Raw genomic sequence first — 17,093 nt, 5'->3', positions numbered from 1 at the left:
GCCAGATGCCATAGCGTCACCTCTCGGCATGATCCCCCACTCCCGTCACTTCGTGCTTCTTGGGATCTGACCCCTGGCCGCACCCCTAACCTCACCTACAGCTTCTCCCCAACACATTTGATGCTCCATCCAATCTGTGGCTCTCTGAACTCTTCCCCACCTCCTGACCTGTACATGTGCTATTCCCTCTGTCCAGATCATATTGTGCCTGGCCTCCTACCACATATTTAGGTCCACCTCTCCTAGGTCCACATATTCCTAGGTCCACCACCAGGAAGACTCCTGAACACCACACACTTGCTGGTGCATCTTTTCTCTGCTCCTGTGCCTCTCTGGGTTGATTCCAGTCCCACTCAATACCTACTAATCGATCTGCCTCTGAAGGCTGTAAGGTCTTTGTGGACAAGGATCCTGTCTGCACTTCTAACCAGCACCTAGTAAGTACTCGTTGAGTAAACAAATGCAGAAAAAAAAAATAACATGTATGCTTCAAAGCCTCTCCTGTGAGTAATGCCTCAAAATTTATGGCTATCCAAGTCTTAGTGAAACCTTGCTGGGAAGACACAAAATCCTGCCTCAGGGCCTTTGCGCTTGCCTGTAATGTTCTTCCTTAGATATCCCCCTGGTTTTTTCCCTTACTTCTCTCAGCTTATGCTTATCAGAGAGACTTTCCCTGAGCATCCTATATTAAATTGCACCCCCAAAAGCTCTATTCTCTTGTTTTTTTTCCCAAAGTGCTTGTCTCCACCTGACATTTCACATAATTATTGTTTAAATGTATTCCCCCTTTTTAAACATGAGCTCTTAATCAGTCAGCTCTCTGTTTTGATTACTTGCTGTTTCTATGGTGCCTATAAAAGTGCCCAGCATTGAATTTATGTTTATAATATCTATTGAATATTGAGCTGAATACTTAAGTGATAAAAAGAAAAAAAAAACAAGAAAGTAAAAAAAGGAAAAGGAAGGGAAAGGAAAGGAAAGGAAGGGAAAGAAAAGAAAAAAGGAAAGGAATAGAGGGACAAAGGGATTAATTCTGATGTGTTTTCTTCTCCCTGTTTCTTGCATTTGGCCCCTGTTTTTATTTTTCCTCATGTTCTGTTGTACCTGGGTCAAAGTGAATCTGCACACAATCCAGCCAGGCTCTACTAACCATAGACAGGGCTGGGCTCAGCACTGAAGTTCTCCATAAAGCTCTTCTGTAAAGGCAGCAGGTTTAGGGATTCAGTGCATGTCTGCGTGTCTCCCTGTGAGGTCCTGTAACTTAATATACATATCCCCATAGTCCCTGTTTGCTGATACACACATGTGGTTTTCCCTGAGATCAGAAGGCTCTACTAACGCAACAGGACCTTGGTCTGTCCTGGAAAGTCACAGCCGGAGTCCTGGAAAGCAGCTGGTGTCAGGGCAAACATTTCCCATCAGCATTGGCTTCCACTGACCTTGACAAAGAAGTCCAGAGCCCTTGAAATATCTGGGTCTCCTGGGCCCAGTAGCCTCTTAGTTTTTGATTGTGCCGTCAGTGAGCCTCCTGAAGGCCCCTCTTATGAAGCAACCCTGCCCAATAGAGGTCATGGGTCTGCTTTCCACTGCTACTGCTGTTGTGGCTGTGCACGCAGGCCTACATCTTCTGGATGGAGAGAGACAAGTACAATGGAGGGAGGAAATCCCTGGGATAGGTCATACATTACCTCTAAATACTCTGAGACTTCTGAAGATAGGGACTGTGTCTGTCTTATTTACTCCTGTCTCCCCAGTACCTTTGGTGAGCATCTAGAGCATACTGGATGCTCACCTAAATGTTTCTGCAAAGCTGAATGGACCCTGTGAAAGCATCGTTTTTAATCTCTATTATAGAGCGGCAGCAGCCCCCAGTTACACTTTCTATTTCTGCCATTTCTTCCATGCCTGCCACACTTGTAATCCCCATTCAAGTTCTCATTTTCCTGCCAGACTGTATGCTCCAGGAAGGGAGGGATGGTGTGTGGCTCATTCCCTGCTGTATCCCCAGCAGCTAGGACAGGGCTGGCACATAGGAGGTGCTCAGCAAATATTTCTGAGTAAATGGATGCATGGAAAAATGAATGAAAGAATGGATGGACGAAGCTCAGAGACATTGTGTATTTTATCTGAGGTTGTACGCCAGAACCAGTTGAAGCCAGTCTCTCCAACCAGGGTGTGAGCACCATGAGTGCAGGGATGCAGTCTGGTTTCTTTCACCACACGATGCTCAGCTCTCTGATTAGGTCTTACATATACACGGTGCTCAATCAATCCTTGTTGAATGAATGAATGACTTCAAAGACTGAGCTTTTAAAATTATAATTATTTTGCCATACTCTTCAAAGAGACATGGAACCTTATGTGCAGACACATCATAAGTCCCATTTTGAGAGAAGGCAGAATTTGAAAATAGAGAATATTTTGCAGCAGTGAAGATTAAAGTGGGTGGGGTGGCGGGGAAGAGGGGCAAGCTTGACTGAAGTGTGAGCTGCCTTTTCTGTGGCTGGAGCACTAAGCTGCATCATCCCCAGCCATCAGGAAATGAAGCCACAGAGCACAGGGTTTCCAGCTGCCAGTCACTGAGACATCAGGGTCAAGGTGGCCCACAGAAGCAGAGGCAGCCAGACCTTCAGGAACCCTGCAAAGAAAACAATTACAGGGCTGCTGTTACCTTTATACAGAACTAACATAAGATGCCACCTTTAGACTGACCAATTAGGAAAGGACACCCTCTCTGGGCTGATCATTTAGAAAAGGCAACCTTTTTTTTATCTGCCCTGAAAACCAATTAGAAAAAGGTTCTACTGGGGTGGAAAAAGAAAAAAAAAAGTGCCCTCCCAAGTGGACCAGATTGAAGAAAACAGTCTTTCCTCTGACACTAGGATTGGTAGCCCCTCAAAAGGACACTCATGTGCAGTGCCCAACCTACTCAACCATCCTTGGTGACTTTGGGATAGTCACAGAGGATGAGCCTCTTAAGAACATCTTGAATCTTCAACTCCAAGCTCACTGGTGAAGGGTTGGCCTAGCTCAGGTAAAACACTAGGTTGGTGTAATGACTCCTTCAGATGTAGATGCCAAGAGCTGAGAAGGGCAACACTTACATGAATTCACTTTTCATTCAGATTTTCAGACAAGTCAGTGTCTGTGAAAATCAAAGGCCATAAAGTGCCAGCTCTCCCTGGCCTCTGTGGTCAGAGAGGCAGAGAAACAGAGCTTCTTGTTTGTCTAGTGTGTTCATCCCAGAACTAAGCATGGTCCTTGGCATGTAGTAGCACTCAACATCTATTTGTCACCTATTGAGTGAATCCTACAAAAGGTGTTAGAGATGAGTCACAAAGATTCAGGAAGTGCCCAAGGTACAGATCTAGCGTGTGCATGTCTACAGGGTATAAGTTTGTAGAAGTATGTGTATGTCTGCCCTTGCAAATATGCGTGCGCGCAGCTGCAGCTCTCTATGCCTCTGTGTGTGCAGATATGAACATACGCATGTGACATGGTGTGTGTGTGTGTGTGCACACAGACATGTCTGCATGATGTCCATCCTGGTGTTCCTGTCTCTGCATGCCTGTCTTTGTACGCCTGTCCGTGTGCACATATGCACTACTGTGGGACAGCACAGGTGTATGTACCTATATGTACAGCCCCAGGACCAGGCATTTCTACAGATGCAGTCATCTCTTCAGAGCTCAGGCCAAGCAGGCCAGGCACTCCAGCACATCCTGGGCCCACATATAAAAGCCCCTGAGGAAGGTTCTAATGCAAGTCCTCCTGAAATGAGGATCTGAACTTACCCAGGCTGCTAGAAGCAGCCGTTGAGGCTACTGCCTGGACATCTGTAAAGGGAAAGAAAAGGATTAGTGCAAGGAGAAAGCATGCAGATGGCAAGAAGCCTGAGGGATATACCTTTAGTTTGCTCTCCTGTTGCAGCTAGAGTGGTCTTTCTGAATCTGGATCAAATCATGTCTCTTCTCTGTCTTGGACACTTTAGGAGTTCCCCACTACTTTTAGGAGAAAGGTCCCAAACCTTAGCAACAATGATAAATTCCCACCTGGTCTGGGCCCACCTGTAGCAGCTCATCCCATACCAACCTCTTCCTCTTTACAGCCTGCCTGGCCTTTTCTCAGTTCCTCTAGCAGGCTGGGTTACCCACCCCCTCACTTGTGCCACCACAGGCCCTTTGCCTATGCTGTACCCTCTGTCTGGGGTTCTCTTTCCCTGACCCCTCTTTGTTAATCCTTCCTCAGTCTGAATAACGACTGCTCCACTGGTCTATAGGCTACATGTGAACCAGGTCTGTATCTGTTTTTGCTCACCACAAGATTCCCACCCGCTAGCACAGGACCTAGTACACAGGAGGTACAAGAACAAATTTGTGCAATAGAATGATTGAATGACTAGGAACTGGTAAAAGGCAGGCAGCTTGTAGTCCACCTTGCCCTCACAGAATCTACTTGCTCTGGTTCTTCAGAACCCAGTAAGATCCATGTGCCAGGTTCTGTCATCCCTTCTCATCTCCAGAGACTATTCCCCACCAGAAACCTGAGGGAGGGAGTGGCTCTCTTACTTTTCCGTGTGATGGGACCCAGGTTCAGGACATGGGTTTGGTCTATGATGCCCCCACCGCGGAATCTGGTCCTGGAGCAGGTCTGCAGGAAGAGGGCAACAAAGAATCCTTTCCATGAGGGAGACTGAATGTGGTGCTACCATGGGGAGTGGGCTGCACTCCTTACAGGGGTCTCCTCCTGCCTCAGGCTGGGGCTTGAGGATGGTCTAGGGAGTTGTCAGGAGATCTGTATACCTGGGCTCATGCCCCACCTCTGCCATTCATTAGGTGTTTGATCTTAGGAAAGTCACTTAAGTTCTCTGAACTGCTCTCCTCATATAGAAAAGGGAGCTAATAAAATGTCTCCCCTTTAGTTACTGCCAAGAATTAGAAAGTTAACACAGATAAGGTGCACCTGGTACTTTAAATTGTCAGCTTCTACGATGAGAACACAGGCTTGCAGACAAACCAGAGCATTTACCAGCCTGTCGCACTGTGCTGATCCCGCCTGATTTCCCAACGGCCTAGGTCTCCTACCTGGCTCTGCCCACCCCATCGTACTGCACATTCTGTTCCTGGACTAAAAGAGAAACACAACAATAATGTTTGTTTTCTTTTAGACCTTGTGGCCAAATGTCTTTGGTTATGGAAGACAGGTGAGGGGGAGATCATGGCAGGCAGCCTGAGTGAGGAAAGGCAACTCACAGGTTTGCATTTTTCAGTAAAGGTGTCACAGAGATACACTTCACAGTGCAGGTAGACCAGGTCATAGTTCCCAGCAAAACGGAACATCTGGACAGAAAATCGGCCCTGAGAGGACTCCCCATTCTCCACCACCTGGATGGTTGAGTCCTTAGTGCGTGGACATCTGGGAGGGTTAAGTCACATAACGTGGTTAGTTAAGCAGGCACTCTGGGGCCAAACCTCCTGGATTCAAATCTCACTCCACCACCTATTAGCTATGTGTCCTTGAGCAACTTAATCTCTCTGTGCCCCACATTCCCCATCTGTACACAGGAAATACTATTTGTAACCCATATCATAAGATAGCTGGGAAGATTAAATGAGTTAACCTTTCCAAGAGCATACTGCAGTATATGACACATAGTAGATGCTATCTATCTATAATGCATATATATAATGCTGAAATAAAATATCATCAGCACAGGGTTGAAACTATGCTATAAAGTCAGCACCTCTGATTTCCCAAGAATTGAGATTCAGGATCATTACCTACCATTTGTTGGCTACCTCCTGTGTGCCCAGTTCTAATGATAACAGTGGCACTTATAAGTCCTGAGGGGCAATGACCAAAAGGCAGAGTGTGTTTGTGTGTGTGTGTGTGTGTGTGTGTGTGTGTGTTTATGCACGCATGCCCATCTGTATAATTGCACAAGCAACACAGTTGCACCAAAACTCAAAATTGCACATGCAGAGATCATGTGTGTGCTGGGCTGGATCAGGATACAAGGGCAGGCACACTGGGTGTTTTCTCTGCTTTTTTACATGATTTGTTCAAAATTGATTTAGGAGAGGGTCCGAATGCTCACTACACAGAGGAAGAACTGAGAAGGGAACTCTCTGCTTTGTGCAAGCCATTCAGATCTTTTTGTGAAAATGCAGACTCCACTTGGCACAACGAAAGCCCTGAGGTTCAGGGGCCCGCCCCCTGAAGGCCCCATGCACGCAACCTAAGCAGGGCATCCAAGTTTCCCCTCCTGCCCCTCGCTGTCTCTCCAGTCGCCTCTTCCTTACATGTCCTGAGATGTTTGCCACCTTTCCTGGACTAGTGCTTCCCAACCCAGCTGCCCACACCCAGACAAAAACACAGGCACACCCAGGACTTCTTCCTGCTTCCTTTTCAGAACTTTCCAAGTGTCCCACAACGTACATACTCAGTGTTTTTACTCAGGTTAAAAAAAAAAAAAAAAAGTTTACCAATCCCTGCACAGTAGGTATTTATGCCTATTTCACATATGAGGACATGAATATTTAGAGAGATGAGATGAATTGTGTCTCCAGACTAAGAAATAGCAAAGCCAAGATGTGGACCCAAATCTCCATGATGCTCTAATCTCCATCAGTGCCCCTTTCCAAATTTGCTTTTTTGGTCTTACCTAGAAACCACCTTTGTGTATATTTTTCTTTGTTTCCCAGCATCTGTGTTATTAGAATTTACTTGCTTTGTGCATTAAATATATTTACATTTTTATTGGAGAATACATCTATTTTTTAGAAGAATCTTTAGATCCTGACCACAGATAGCAAACCAGCATCACTTGCCATAAGCACAACATGGGTATTTATGGATAAATGCAAAGTAAAACAGTGCTATTAAATTTTAGTTAGCTCCTGTCACAGCGGAAGGCCCTAAAGTAGACTTCTTTCTGTTGCAGAGGGGATTAGCAATAACAGATATATATGTCAAATGAGCACCCAACTGATACTTTTCCCTTGATGTAACCAGACAGATTCTAAGAACCGAAACAGGAATAGGTCACTGCCTTTTGGGGATGCTTTTTCTGACTATGCTATTAAATAGCATATGCCCCTTCCCTTTCCCTGCTTTGGGTTTTTCCTATAGCGCCCTTACCACTGACATGCTACACATTTCATCTTGTTTAATTATTGGTCCCCCCTCTTAGAATATCAGCCGTATGAGGGCAGAGAGTTTTGTCCTTTCTATTCACTGTGCTGTCCACAGACCCAGGCACACAGTAAGCTTTCAAAAGACTGCTATTGTGATTTGAATGACAATGTGAATTACTTCCTCTCAGTGTGGTCGACGGTTCTCCAGTGCTGCTGGAGTGAAAAGTAGCACACCTGTGTCCTCCCTTTTACAACTGGTCCTAACTGTGTCTCTAGCTCAGTCCTCCCAGCCAAGTGCCAGCTTGCCCCCTACCCTGGGTGGGTGCACCTTCCAGTCAGGTTTCTTAGTCTTTTCTTGAGCCCTGGCCACCTGTAGCCTTCTGGTGAAGCCTCTGCCTCCCTCTTCAAAAATAATGTTTTAAATTCATAAAGTAATGTACCTAAGGTTTTAAAGGAAACCAGTTCAGCTGAAGCATAGTTCTCAAGATATTAGAGCATTTGATATATGCATTATATATTTACATAATCTATTCTATATAAATATATTTACAAAGATATATATTTGATAATATATTAAATAATTTCTAGTAAAAACTCTAATACTCTAGTAACTAAAAAGTACTGACGTGTAAATATTTTCACGTGTCCTGCTAATACTTCTATGGTTTGTTGCCCGTGTTCATAATGGCTGGTGATGCCAAATTTCAGCTAGAGGTGATTGAATATAAAGATGTACTTTCTCCCAAATCCAAATCCAAAGGCTGCCTCCTTCTGCCCCAGAATTCCATCCATGGGCCTTACCTATCCTGGATGATGAAATATTTCAAGGGGTCTGTGGCGTTGCCGCTGGGTGTGGCATAGCAGTTGGTCATCAGCAGTGCAAACCGGGACAGGTCACCCCCATCCAGCACGGTGCCCACGTAGAGAAAGGCCTCTGTGGCCAGGGTCACAGATGAGCCTTGGTAGGGCTCTGTGTAGGTGGGGCTCTGGAAGAGTGCCATCCGCACGGTGAACATGCCTGTCCCACCCACGCTGATGTTCAGAACGCTGTCGGGGGAGAGGGGCTGGTGAGAAAACCAGAGCTGAGAACAGCAACAGTTGGGCCACCCTTTCTGGTCTGTGGTCCCAGGTGGTCCCTGGCAGCTCTGTGCGTGTTTATCTAGCAGAAGGACTAGAACCCACCAACCACTGCAATGGCTGCCCACTGTGATGAGCAGACATGGTGGGTCACCTCGGGATCTTGTTGAAATGCAGGTTCTAGTTTGGTAGGTTCAAGTAGAGATCAAGATTCTGCATCTTTAACAAGCTCCCGTGTGATGCTGATGCTGCTGATCTAGAGACCACATTTTTTGTAACATGTCCACACACCACCCCCCCTTGGTGGCCCTTGCCTTCAAGGAGTCCAGTAAAGAAATTCTCAAGGGAGTCACCTACATTCCTTCTTTGGTCTCAACCTGGGACAGTTAAAAGGGATGGCTGTGAGTCCTACCGCCTAGATCAGAGTTCTGGCTCCACCTATAGCAGAAGGTGGGGGGTTTGTAAATGGGTTGTTTTTAACCACATTGAAAACAGCTACACTAATGAGACTTCACAGGATGAGCCAATAAAGGACACTGTAAGACTGATTCACTAGGAAATAAGGCACATGATAAAAGCTCAGTAATACAGAAGTCCATTTTGCAGGTGAGAACTCTGTTATTGGTTTGGACTCAGATTTGGACTAGGGCAAGATTTCCAGCTCAAATCAAAAGACATCTCCATATAGGTATGTTGTTTCCTGAAGTCTCTCAGGCCTGAGACCTGGCCACATTGCTCGAGGGCATTGCTTGGCCAGATGATGCTCCACCCAAAGGCAGACAATAAGCAGCCTTCTTTCCCCAAGTCAGCCACACACTCTCATCAGTACCTAGTGCCCTTCCCTGAGTCTGGTTGGCCCAGAGAACATGAAGTCATAGATGAGTTGCGTATTGAAGGTCATGGTAGAGTGAGGGCTCTAAGCATGATGGCCTGGGTTTGAATTCCAGCTCTGTCACTTATTAGACTCTTAACTTTGGACAGGTTACTCAGTCTTCTCTGAACCTCAATTTCTACATCTGTATAATGGGAGTAATAGTAATAATAGTAGTAAATACTTACACCTCTTAAGGTACTTTAAGATTTCAATGAGATGTTTCCTATAGAGCACTTAACACAATGTCTGATATATAATGAGCTCTTGATAAATGCTTGTTATAGTTACAACTATAATTTTTCCAACATTAGCATCATTGGCCTGTGATTCTCCCTACTCAGAGATTTTCAATTTTATTTAGCAACAGGACCCTTTGATTTATTTATTTTTTTAATAAATCTCATGTGGCACCCAATATGGATGGAAATTCTTTGGTTCACTGTTCAGGCATCCCCAGACATACTTCCTTAAAGACCCTCAGACTCTAAGGGGCATAATTTATAAATCCTTCTTTAATCAAATTCCTGTTTACAGAGAAGAAGGGAAACTAAGGTTCAAACAAGGCATATGAATTATTTCTCATATAAAGAGCAGGTCTGAACCTACAGTCCTCCCTCCTTCCATCTGATCCAACCACTCCTGCCCTCTGATAAGCCAGAGGCCCTCATAGTTAATTCACATATGCCAAGCACTGTTGTGCTTCTAAGAAAGGCAGTACGAGTACTTTTAGGTCCATTTCACAGGTGAGAAGACTGATATCCAGAGTGGGGCTATCAATTTCCAGAGCTGGAAAAAAACACATCTGGTTAGTATGTGACAGAGCCTGGATTTGATTCTGGGGTCCTTCCTTCCACACTGGACTCCTCCATTGGAAATACTGCCTCCCAGCCCCCCCGACCCAGCAACTTATGGCTGGTGGTTAACAGGGAAGCTGAGGACCTAGTGGTTAAGTGGTTGTGGGGGTAGAGATGGCCAGGGGCAACCCTCTCTGGCCATACCTGACCATTGGCTGCAGGGAGGTCTTCAAGCTGACTTTCATGTCCAGGGGATAGGAACATGCAAAGTTGACTTTGATGTTGCGGTCACGAATGATGATGTCATCTGCCAGGTAGAGGGTGTTGCTGTATGTGGCATGGGTTTCGTTCCTCTGTATTGGGGGGTGGGAGTGGGAGAGAAGGGCATGAGAATCTGAGTAGGACTCAAAACCAAAGCGGTTTCTCTGGCCACCTGTGAGTTGCCCTCCCGGCTGTTAAAATCAAAAGTTGGGACAGCAGCCATATATGAACCAGGCCCTGAGCTAAACATTCCTCCTGCATGACTGCATTAGCTCCTTCATGACCCTAAGAGGAGGGCAGCTATCTCCCTGCCTCATCATGAGGAGATGGGGGTTCACAGAAACAGTAACTCTTGAGTAACTTGCTCACAGTATGTGGGATCTAATAAGCCTGGGCTCTTCAAATTAGATCATGTCTCCTCTCAAACACTAAAAAGACTTAAAACCACATCCAGACTCATTATTAATGCTGGAATTTCAGAGGCTGTGCTAAGCAAATAACAATTGATTTCTTCCTTTTTTTTTTTTTTTGTCTTCTTTCTTTTTCTTTTTGGGGGATGAGGGAATTGGAGAAGCAGTGTTCTACTCAAACATTGAGCTCCGGGTCCCTTCTGAGGAGTTTTCTGGAGGAGAGGTCCTAGTTCTCTGAACACTAGTGATGCAGACCTTGTCTTCAAGGACCATTCAAGACAGACAGACCTGTTTCTGAGCCCATTGCTGAACAGTGCTGAGCCCAGTTCAGGTTTCTGAACCTGCTGGCTGAGATGACGCACTGCCCAGTCCAGGCCCTTCTCTTCCCATCGGTAAAATGGGGAACTATCATCATGGATCATTCTCTTTATTGAAACTTACATTTACTAAGCACTTACACTGTGCCAATCACTGTCCTAATCATTTCACACACCTTAACTCCTTTAATTCTCTTAACCCTGTGTAGTAAGTACTAGTATCATTATTCCATTTTATAGTTGAGGAAACTATAAACATTTTATAGCTGAGGCACAGCTGGGCTTATATGACTAGGAAATGCTAAACCTGGGGCTTGAACCAGGCAGTGCTCTAACCCTGTCCCATGTTGGCCAGGACATACCATCATCACCGTCCCACAGGGGCCATCCCTGGCTGGGGTCACCACAGATATCCAGTCCCGGTCACTCCTCTCACTGAAGCCTGAGCACTGGCTGTCACTCAGGGACATGAAAACCTGCTCAAAGCCCAGGCTCTTCAGCTGGCACTTGCTCAGGGACACCTTGATGTCATTGGCTCCACACTCCAGCCTGCGCTCCAGGAGGGAGGGATCTGAAATCGGCAGGGAAAGCAGGATTGGAAACTTGTAACCACAATTCAGGGTCCAGCACATCCCCGGGGCCCAGGCCCAGCTGGTCGGGCTGGCCATCAGCTCGGGATACTCAGACTAGCTCCTGTCTCATCTTGCTGTGATCTCCTCTCTCAGAGGGACGGAGACAAAAGACTGGATTCCAAGCATGGATCCAATTGGCCAACCATCAGCTCCATATTACCCTAAGTATGGGACTGTGTACAAAAAACAATATTCTGGTTGTTCACCTCCCAAAATTAAATACACTGAGTCTCAGTAAAATTAAACAAAACAACACACACATTAATCTCATTATCTTTCCATCCTTTTTGTATAATCCACACTAGCTACTAATGTTTTTAATGCTATACACTTGCTAATTTCCCTTTTAAAACAACAGAGTGCAGACATCAGGCTCAGTGTTTGGGGCACACAATGACATCCAGCTGGATTTTGTTTTAACTTTTTAAAAATTGAAGTATTACACACCTGCTGGGATTTAATAATTTTCTATCATTGTATTCATTTTTACTGTTACCTTCTATCTAAAGTGTTACTTGCCACAGACACAGCAGTGACCATAAATGTCCTATTTAAAAGAAGGATTTAACCAGTCTAAAGAAGAACAAGTTAATAATAAAAATTGCAGTCTAGGTAGTACTTGGAAAAAACAAAATTGTAAAATTAGTATTTGGATGTGACTAAAATCATGACTGAAGTTTGGGAGATACTAGCCTGCTTCAATCATTGTATGTATGGGGAAACTGAGGCTTGGAGACCCACAGAGCCCTGCTTGTCTCTGCTGGTCAGTGGAAGGCCCAGCCCTTGAAACTGTAGGCTGGTCACCAGTCCTGTGTTCTTGTGCTGTAGAAATAGGGCTTGGGCAGCCTTAGGCCAACAAGTGGCAGCCACCTGTGCTGTAGTGTGGGAGCCCCAGAAAGAAGCTGGGGGCAAGGAGGTCCCCAAAGCTCTGGGAGCTTTGGGGTCTCCTGGTTTTTTTTTTTTTTTTAATTTTATTTCTTTATTTGACAGAGAGAGATCACAAGTAGGCAGAGAGGCAGCAGAGATAGAGGGAAGCAGGCTCCCTGCTGAGCAGAGAGCCCGAGGCCGGGTTCGATCCCAGGACCCCAGGATCATGACCTGAGCTGAAGGCAGAGGATGAACCCACCGAGCCACCCAGGTGTCCCTGGGGGTCTCCTGGTTTTAACAGATATAACTGGGCCCACTTTTTACTCGGATGGGATAATATACAGCCCTGCATCATCTTTACATGTTTCCAACTCACACATAGAAATCTGTCCCTCCCTCAGTTGCTGACATTTTCAGCACGGTGGCCTCCTCCCACTGGCCTCACCAGTGATGTTGAAGTCCTGTTTGCACTGGCAGCCCCATGTGCCATCATCCGATTTGCAGTCCTCTTCTGCACTGCACTCCTCACATGTCCCCATCACGGAGCTGGGGTCTACGGGATCATAGACACAGACGGTCAACAGGGATGCTCCCTGGGCTCTTGTGATGCCCACCCAGGTCTGGAGTGTGGGGATGGGGCGCCCACTCACCTGTGCAATAGGCCAGATAGCACTCGGGGGGTGCGGTCAGGTTGTAGACATAGTAGCCACCAGCACAGGCCTTCACTTGGACGGACGTGTCCCACAGGCAGCAGTGACCACTCCAGTGTGCGCAGGCTTTGCGGTTCACTATGCCCTCGTCACTGGACGGGTGCGTGCCGTTGAGCCACATGGTTGCGGCCGTGTTGCAGTGCAGGACCGGCACGCAGGTCTCTGCCAGGCGCACACCACCTGGCCCCATGAAGCGGTACCAGCCACTCAGGCCCAGGTCACAGGTGTAACCTGCCCCATACTCTGTGCTGCGCCAATACTCATCTAGAACGTGGTGCTCCTGGCATGGGTCCACGCACACCCGTGTGTCACCCTCGTGCACACAGTCCAGTCCCAGCCCACAGGAGCCCGGGGAGCACTCGCAGTGCTGCCCGTCCCCCAGGTAGCCCGCAGGACAGACACATGAGTAATTGCCCTTGGTATTGATGCAGGTGGCTAGGGGGTGGCAGTGGTTGAGCCCCGGCTGGGCGCACTCATCCACATCGGTGCACCCCAGCCCAGGCGTCAGACGGAAACCTGCAGTGCAGGTGCACAAGTAGGAGCCCAGCGTGTTCACGCAGCTGCTGCCCTCGGAGCAGTTGTGGGCCCCAGGAATGACACATTCATCCAGGTCTGTGCACAGGAGGCCGTCGCCCGTGAAACCCGCCTGGCAGGAGCATGTTGTAACAGTCCCGTCCTCCATGCAGGTGGCATTGCTGTGACATTCAGAGCAGCTTCCTGTGGACAGAAGAGCCCAGCTTCAGTGTGGGGGCAGCGGGGCCAGTGGTCACTCACAGTCCTCCTGCATCCCTCAGGGTACCGTATTCTTTAAGATTTGGTCCCTGGATGAGTCTTTCGAAAACAACTAAACACAAAACTCCCCCAATGATTCCACTGTGCATTCTTCTGTGTTCAGCATTGCTTCAAACTGTGTCTTCTTTCAAAATATCTACATTTCCACATTCAGAGGAATCATACAGAGTTATTGACACTTGGTAAGATTTAGGTAACCCTGTTGCCCCTTCCCCACCTTTGAACATTAATTTCTTTTGCCCAGATCTTCTCTGCCTCCCTTCTGAAGACTTCGCCTACTCTCCCTGAAAGGGGCTGTCACACTTTGTGTGATGTTCTCCATGACAGTAAAAAACAATGAAGATAACGAGCTGTCATTTATTAAGCACTTATTATATGCTAGACATTGGGATTGTGCTTTTCATTCATTATCTCCTTGAATCCTCCCCAACGGCTCTGTAGGATTGCTTTTGTATTTACCCTAATTTTAAAGATGAGCAAACTGGGGTTCCAAGGGTTTAAGCCACTTGCTTTGTTGGTAAGGAGCAGAGCCAGGACACAAACCTAGGCAGCAGGACCACAGAGTATATGCTATTAACCTCTTAATCATGACACTGAAATGGCATTTACTGTGCCCCAAAGTACTCCAACTCAGGGGAGAAGCCCAGCTCCTTTCTCCAGGGAGAAGCTGAAAGCTAGGAGGATAATGCAAGACCAGTGGAATGACCTCATAAGAGTGCAGGGGGATGGGGCACCTGGGTGGCTCTGTGGGTTAAGCCTCTGCCTTCAGCTCAGGTCAATATCTCAGAGTCCTGGGATCGAACCCCGCTTCGGGCTCTCTGCTCAGCAGAGAGCCTGCTTCCCCCACCTCTCTGCCTGCCTCTGTGCCTACTTGTGATCTCTCTCTGTCAAATAAATAAATAAAAACTTTAAAATAAAAAAAAGAATCCAGGGGAAGGTGTTTGGGAGCTACTTAGGTGTGTTCAGATCTCCAGTGGGGTTGAATATGTTCTTTCCCTTCCAGTAAAGTGCTAGGGGACCTTAGTGTGTTCTAGACTCTTGCCTCTCAGTGTGTAATCCAAGGACCACAGCATCAGCTTCACCTGAGAGCTTGTCAGAAATGCAGAATCTCAGGCCCTAGACAGGGCCTACTGAATCAGAATCTGCATTTTAGCAAAATTCCCACCTGAGTCCTATATACATTAAAGTATAAAAAATGGGTTTAGAATAAATCAAATACTAAGCAATATAGGAGAGGGAGCTGGACCTCCTCTGTGGACAGCAGCATTGTTCCCTGCACACACACATGTATACATACACAGACATACACATACACCCCACTTACTTGCTTCCGAGGTGTCAATGAATGAAGCTATGATGATCCAAGAGGTTACCGTGACTACCGTCCACACTGAGGTCAGGGAGGAAAGTTGCCCCATTCTTTCTGCTCTTCAGAGTTACTTCTGGTCTGGGGAGAACCTGCCCAAAGGCAAAGACAGGTTGATCCCTTGGGATTTCCTCCCTGTCTCTGATGCCTGGAGTCCTGTGGAACAGAGATGGATGGGGTGATCTTACTTCCCCACAGTGTTTTGAGAGGAGTGCTTTGGTCATGTACTGTACAACTCCTGAAGATGCCATTTATATGAACTACAGCAAGTGTACAGTGTTGGGGCCCTTGCTTTGGTGGTTTTCCCATCTGTGACCCCACCCTTACTCCCACCCACATACTAGCCTCTGCTCTCCCAGGCTCAGTGCATCTGGAAGAACTGAGTCTCATTTGGAACAGGAAGCAGCAAGGTGGAGTCCTGTGTTCTGGACTCACCATCTTATTGGAGGCAGCTTTGGGTTTTCCCAGCCCACTCCCGATCCCCTGCTGGGATACTTACAACTTGCCCAGATCCATTTATCCATTCAACAAACATTTATGGAGTAGCTACCAAGTGCCAAACGGAGCTACAGTCCAAGGAAAGCATGAATAGGACAGGCAAGAGCCCCAACTTCATGCAGCCCATATATTACAAAGTTGCTTGAGATATGACTAATTTTCACAGTGGATTTTAGTGCTTCCAGAGCAGTTGCTTATTATTTCACTCAATTGGTCAGATAACCCTAGATAGGTATTATTATTGCCTCCATTTTTATAGCAGCAAACCAGGGGAGTAGATGGTGGTTAAATGTGTGGGACCTGGAGGCTGTCACCGGCATCTAAATGCCTGTTTTACTAATCACTAACAATGTAACACTGGGCAAGGATTACAGTTTGCTAAGAATTCATTTCCTCATCTATGAAATACAGATCATTGCTTTTACAAACTGGGTGCCTAGGATGTGCCAGGCTCAGTATGAAGTCCCTGTGATCAAAGAACTTGTGTTCTGGAACTGTATTTTCCAAGCTTTTGTGACCACAGTCTGTTAAAAGGAAAATATCTTTTGCCATTACGTGATGTAGGTGCCTGTGTGTATGCATGGGTACACACATGGTGTACACACTTACACAGACACACCAAATGTAAGTTTTATAAAATTCTTAACTACTGTATGTATTGCTTGCTGACATAGTTGATAACATTTAATTAAAAGAAAATTTTGGATATAAACCACAAACGATTTCATGATCTACTAATGGGTCATGACCTGTACTTTGAAAACACTGAGGCAGACGATAACTGACTGCATTTTATCATGGGGATTAATCAAAGCAGGGCCCGGCATATAGCAAATGCTATTATTGTTCACTACTCTATCCCCAGTGCCTAGTACCTGGTAGAGATTTTGCTGATATTTGTTGAATGAATGAAGAAATAAATAGTCATTGTTACTAGAAAAGCACAGCCTCAAAGAGAGGGAGATTGACCAACCGAAGACAATGAAGCCAGTAGTCAGCAGAGGAATGACCCAATCTGGGACTGACCCAGGAGTCCAGTCTCTTCATTTACTTCCCCTCTCTCTCAAACAGAAAGGGAATCAGCAGAGAACTAGGTGGGGAGAAGTGGCTAGGAGAAAAGAGCCGTAGATAGCCTTACCTGAAGCCAGAGAGACAGAATTAGTCCATTGACGAGTGTTTGCCTCCTATATATCCATCTGCCCCTGGTTGGCAGTCTCTCCTCCAATTATTCTCTGGTTCTGTTTCTTGAGATTGTTTTCTTGAGGGTGGAATGTTTTCCCCTTTGGGCACAGTACTTTCCTGTCCTAGGATGTCAGATTGTTGTTCTTTTTCCTGACACCCCAAATGATTGACATTGGG

General features: G+C 46.4%; 1 protein-coding gene across 2 annotated transcripts; it reads right to left on the bottom strand.

Annotated features, from left to right (window-relative positions):
* Window positions 1-2,100: 2,100 nt before the first annotated feature.
* Window positions 2,101-17,093, bottom strand: UMOD (uromodulin). 2 transcript variants are annotated; one of them, XM_004750274.2, is made up of 11 exons: window positions 16,873-17,093; window positions 15,195-15,392; window positions 13,019-13,795; window positions 12,814-12,921; window positions 11,232-11,440; window positions 10,086-10,234; window positions 7,938-8,183; window positions 5,253-5,415; window positions 4,569-4,650; window positions 3,795-3,836; window positions 2,101-2,638 (listed from the first exon to the last, which is right to left on the bottom strand). In XM_004750274.2, exons 2-11 carry the CDS (start codon window positions 15,286-15,288, stop codon window positions 2,577-2,579), a joined length of 1,932 nt encoding a protein of 643 aa, XP_004750331.2. In that variant the 5' UTR covers window positions 15,289-15,392; window positions 16,873-17,093; the 3' UTR covers window positions 2,101-2,576. The 2 variants fall into 2 exon arrangements, with proteins under 2 accessions (XP_004750331.2, XP_004750332.2); XM_004750275.2 differs by having other exon boundaries at window positions 15,195-15,328.

Source organism: Mustela putorius, unplaced genomic scaffold (genome assembly GCF_011764305.1).
Source record: "Mustela putorius furo isolate JIRA1106 unplaced genomic scaffold, ASM1176430v1.1 tig00004007_pilon_pilon_pilon, whole genome shotgun sequence".
Taxonomy (NCBI): domain Eukaryota; kingdom Metazoa; phylum Chordata; class Mammalia; order Carnivora; family Mustelidae; genus Mustela; species Mustela putorius.
This window is presented reverse-complemented; position numbering and strand designations above follow the sequence as displayed.

Excerpts from the sequence above, each read along its gene's own strand:
- UMOD (XM_004750274.2), bottom strand. The coding sequence starts at position 15,288 with ATGGGGCAACTTTCCTCCCTGACCTCAGTGTGGACGGTAGTCACGGTA. Across the intron at positions 4,651-5,252 it reads TTACTGAAAAATGCAAACCT|ACCTGCTCCAGGACCAGATT; the intron begins GTGAGTTGCCTT and ends CTCTTCCTGCAG. Across the intron at positions 2,639-3,794 it reads GGCTGCTTCTAGCAGCCTGG|GGTTCCTGAAGGTCTGGCTG; the intron begins GTAAGTTCAGAT and ends TTTTCTTTGCAG.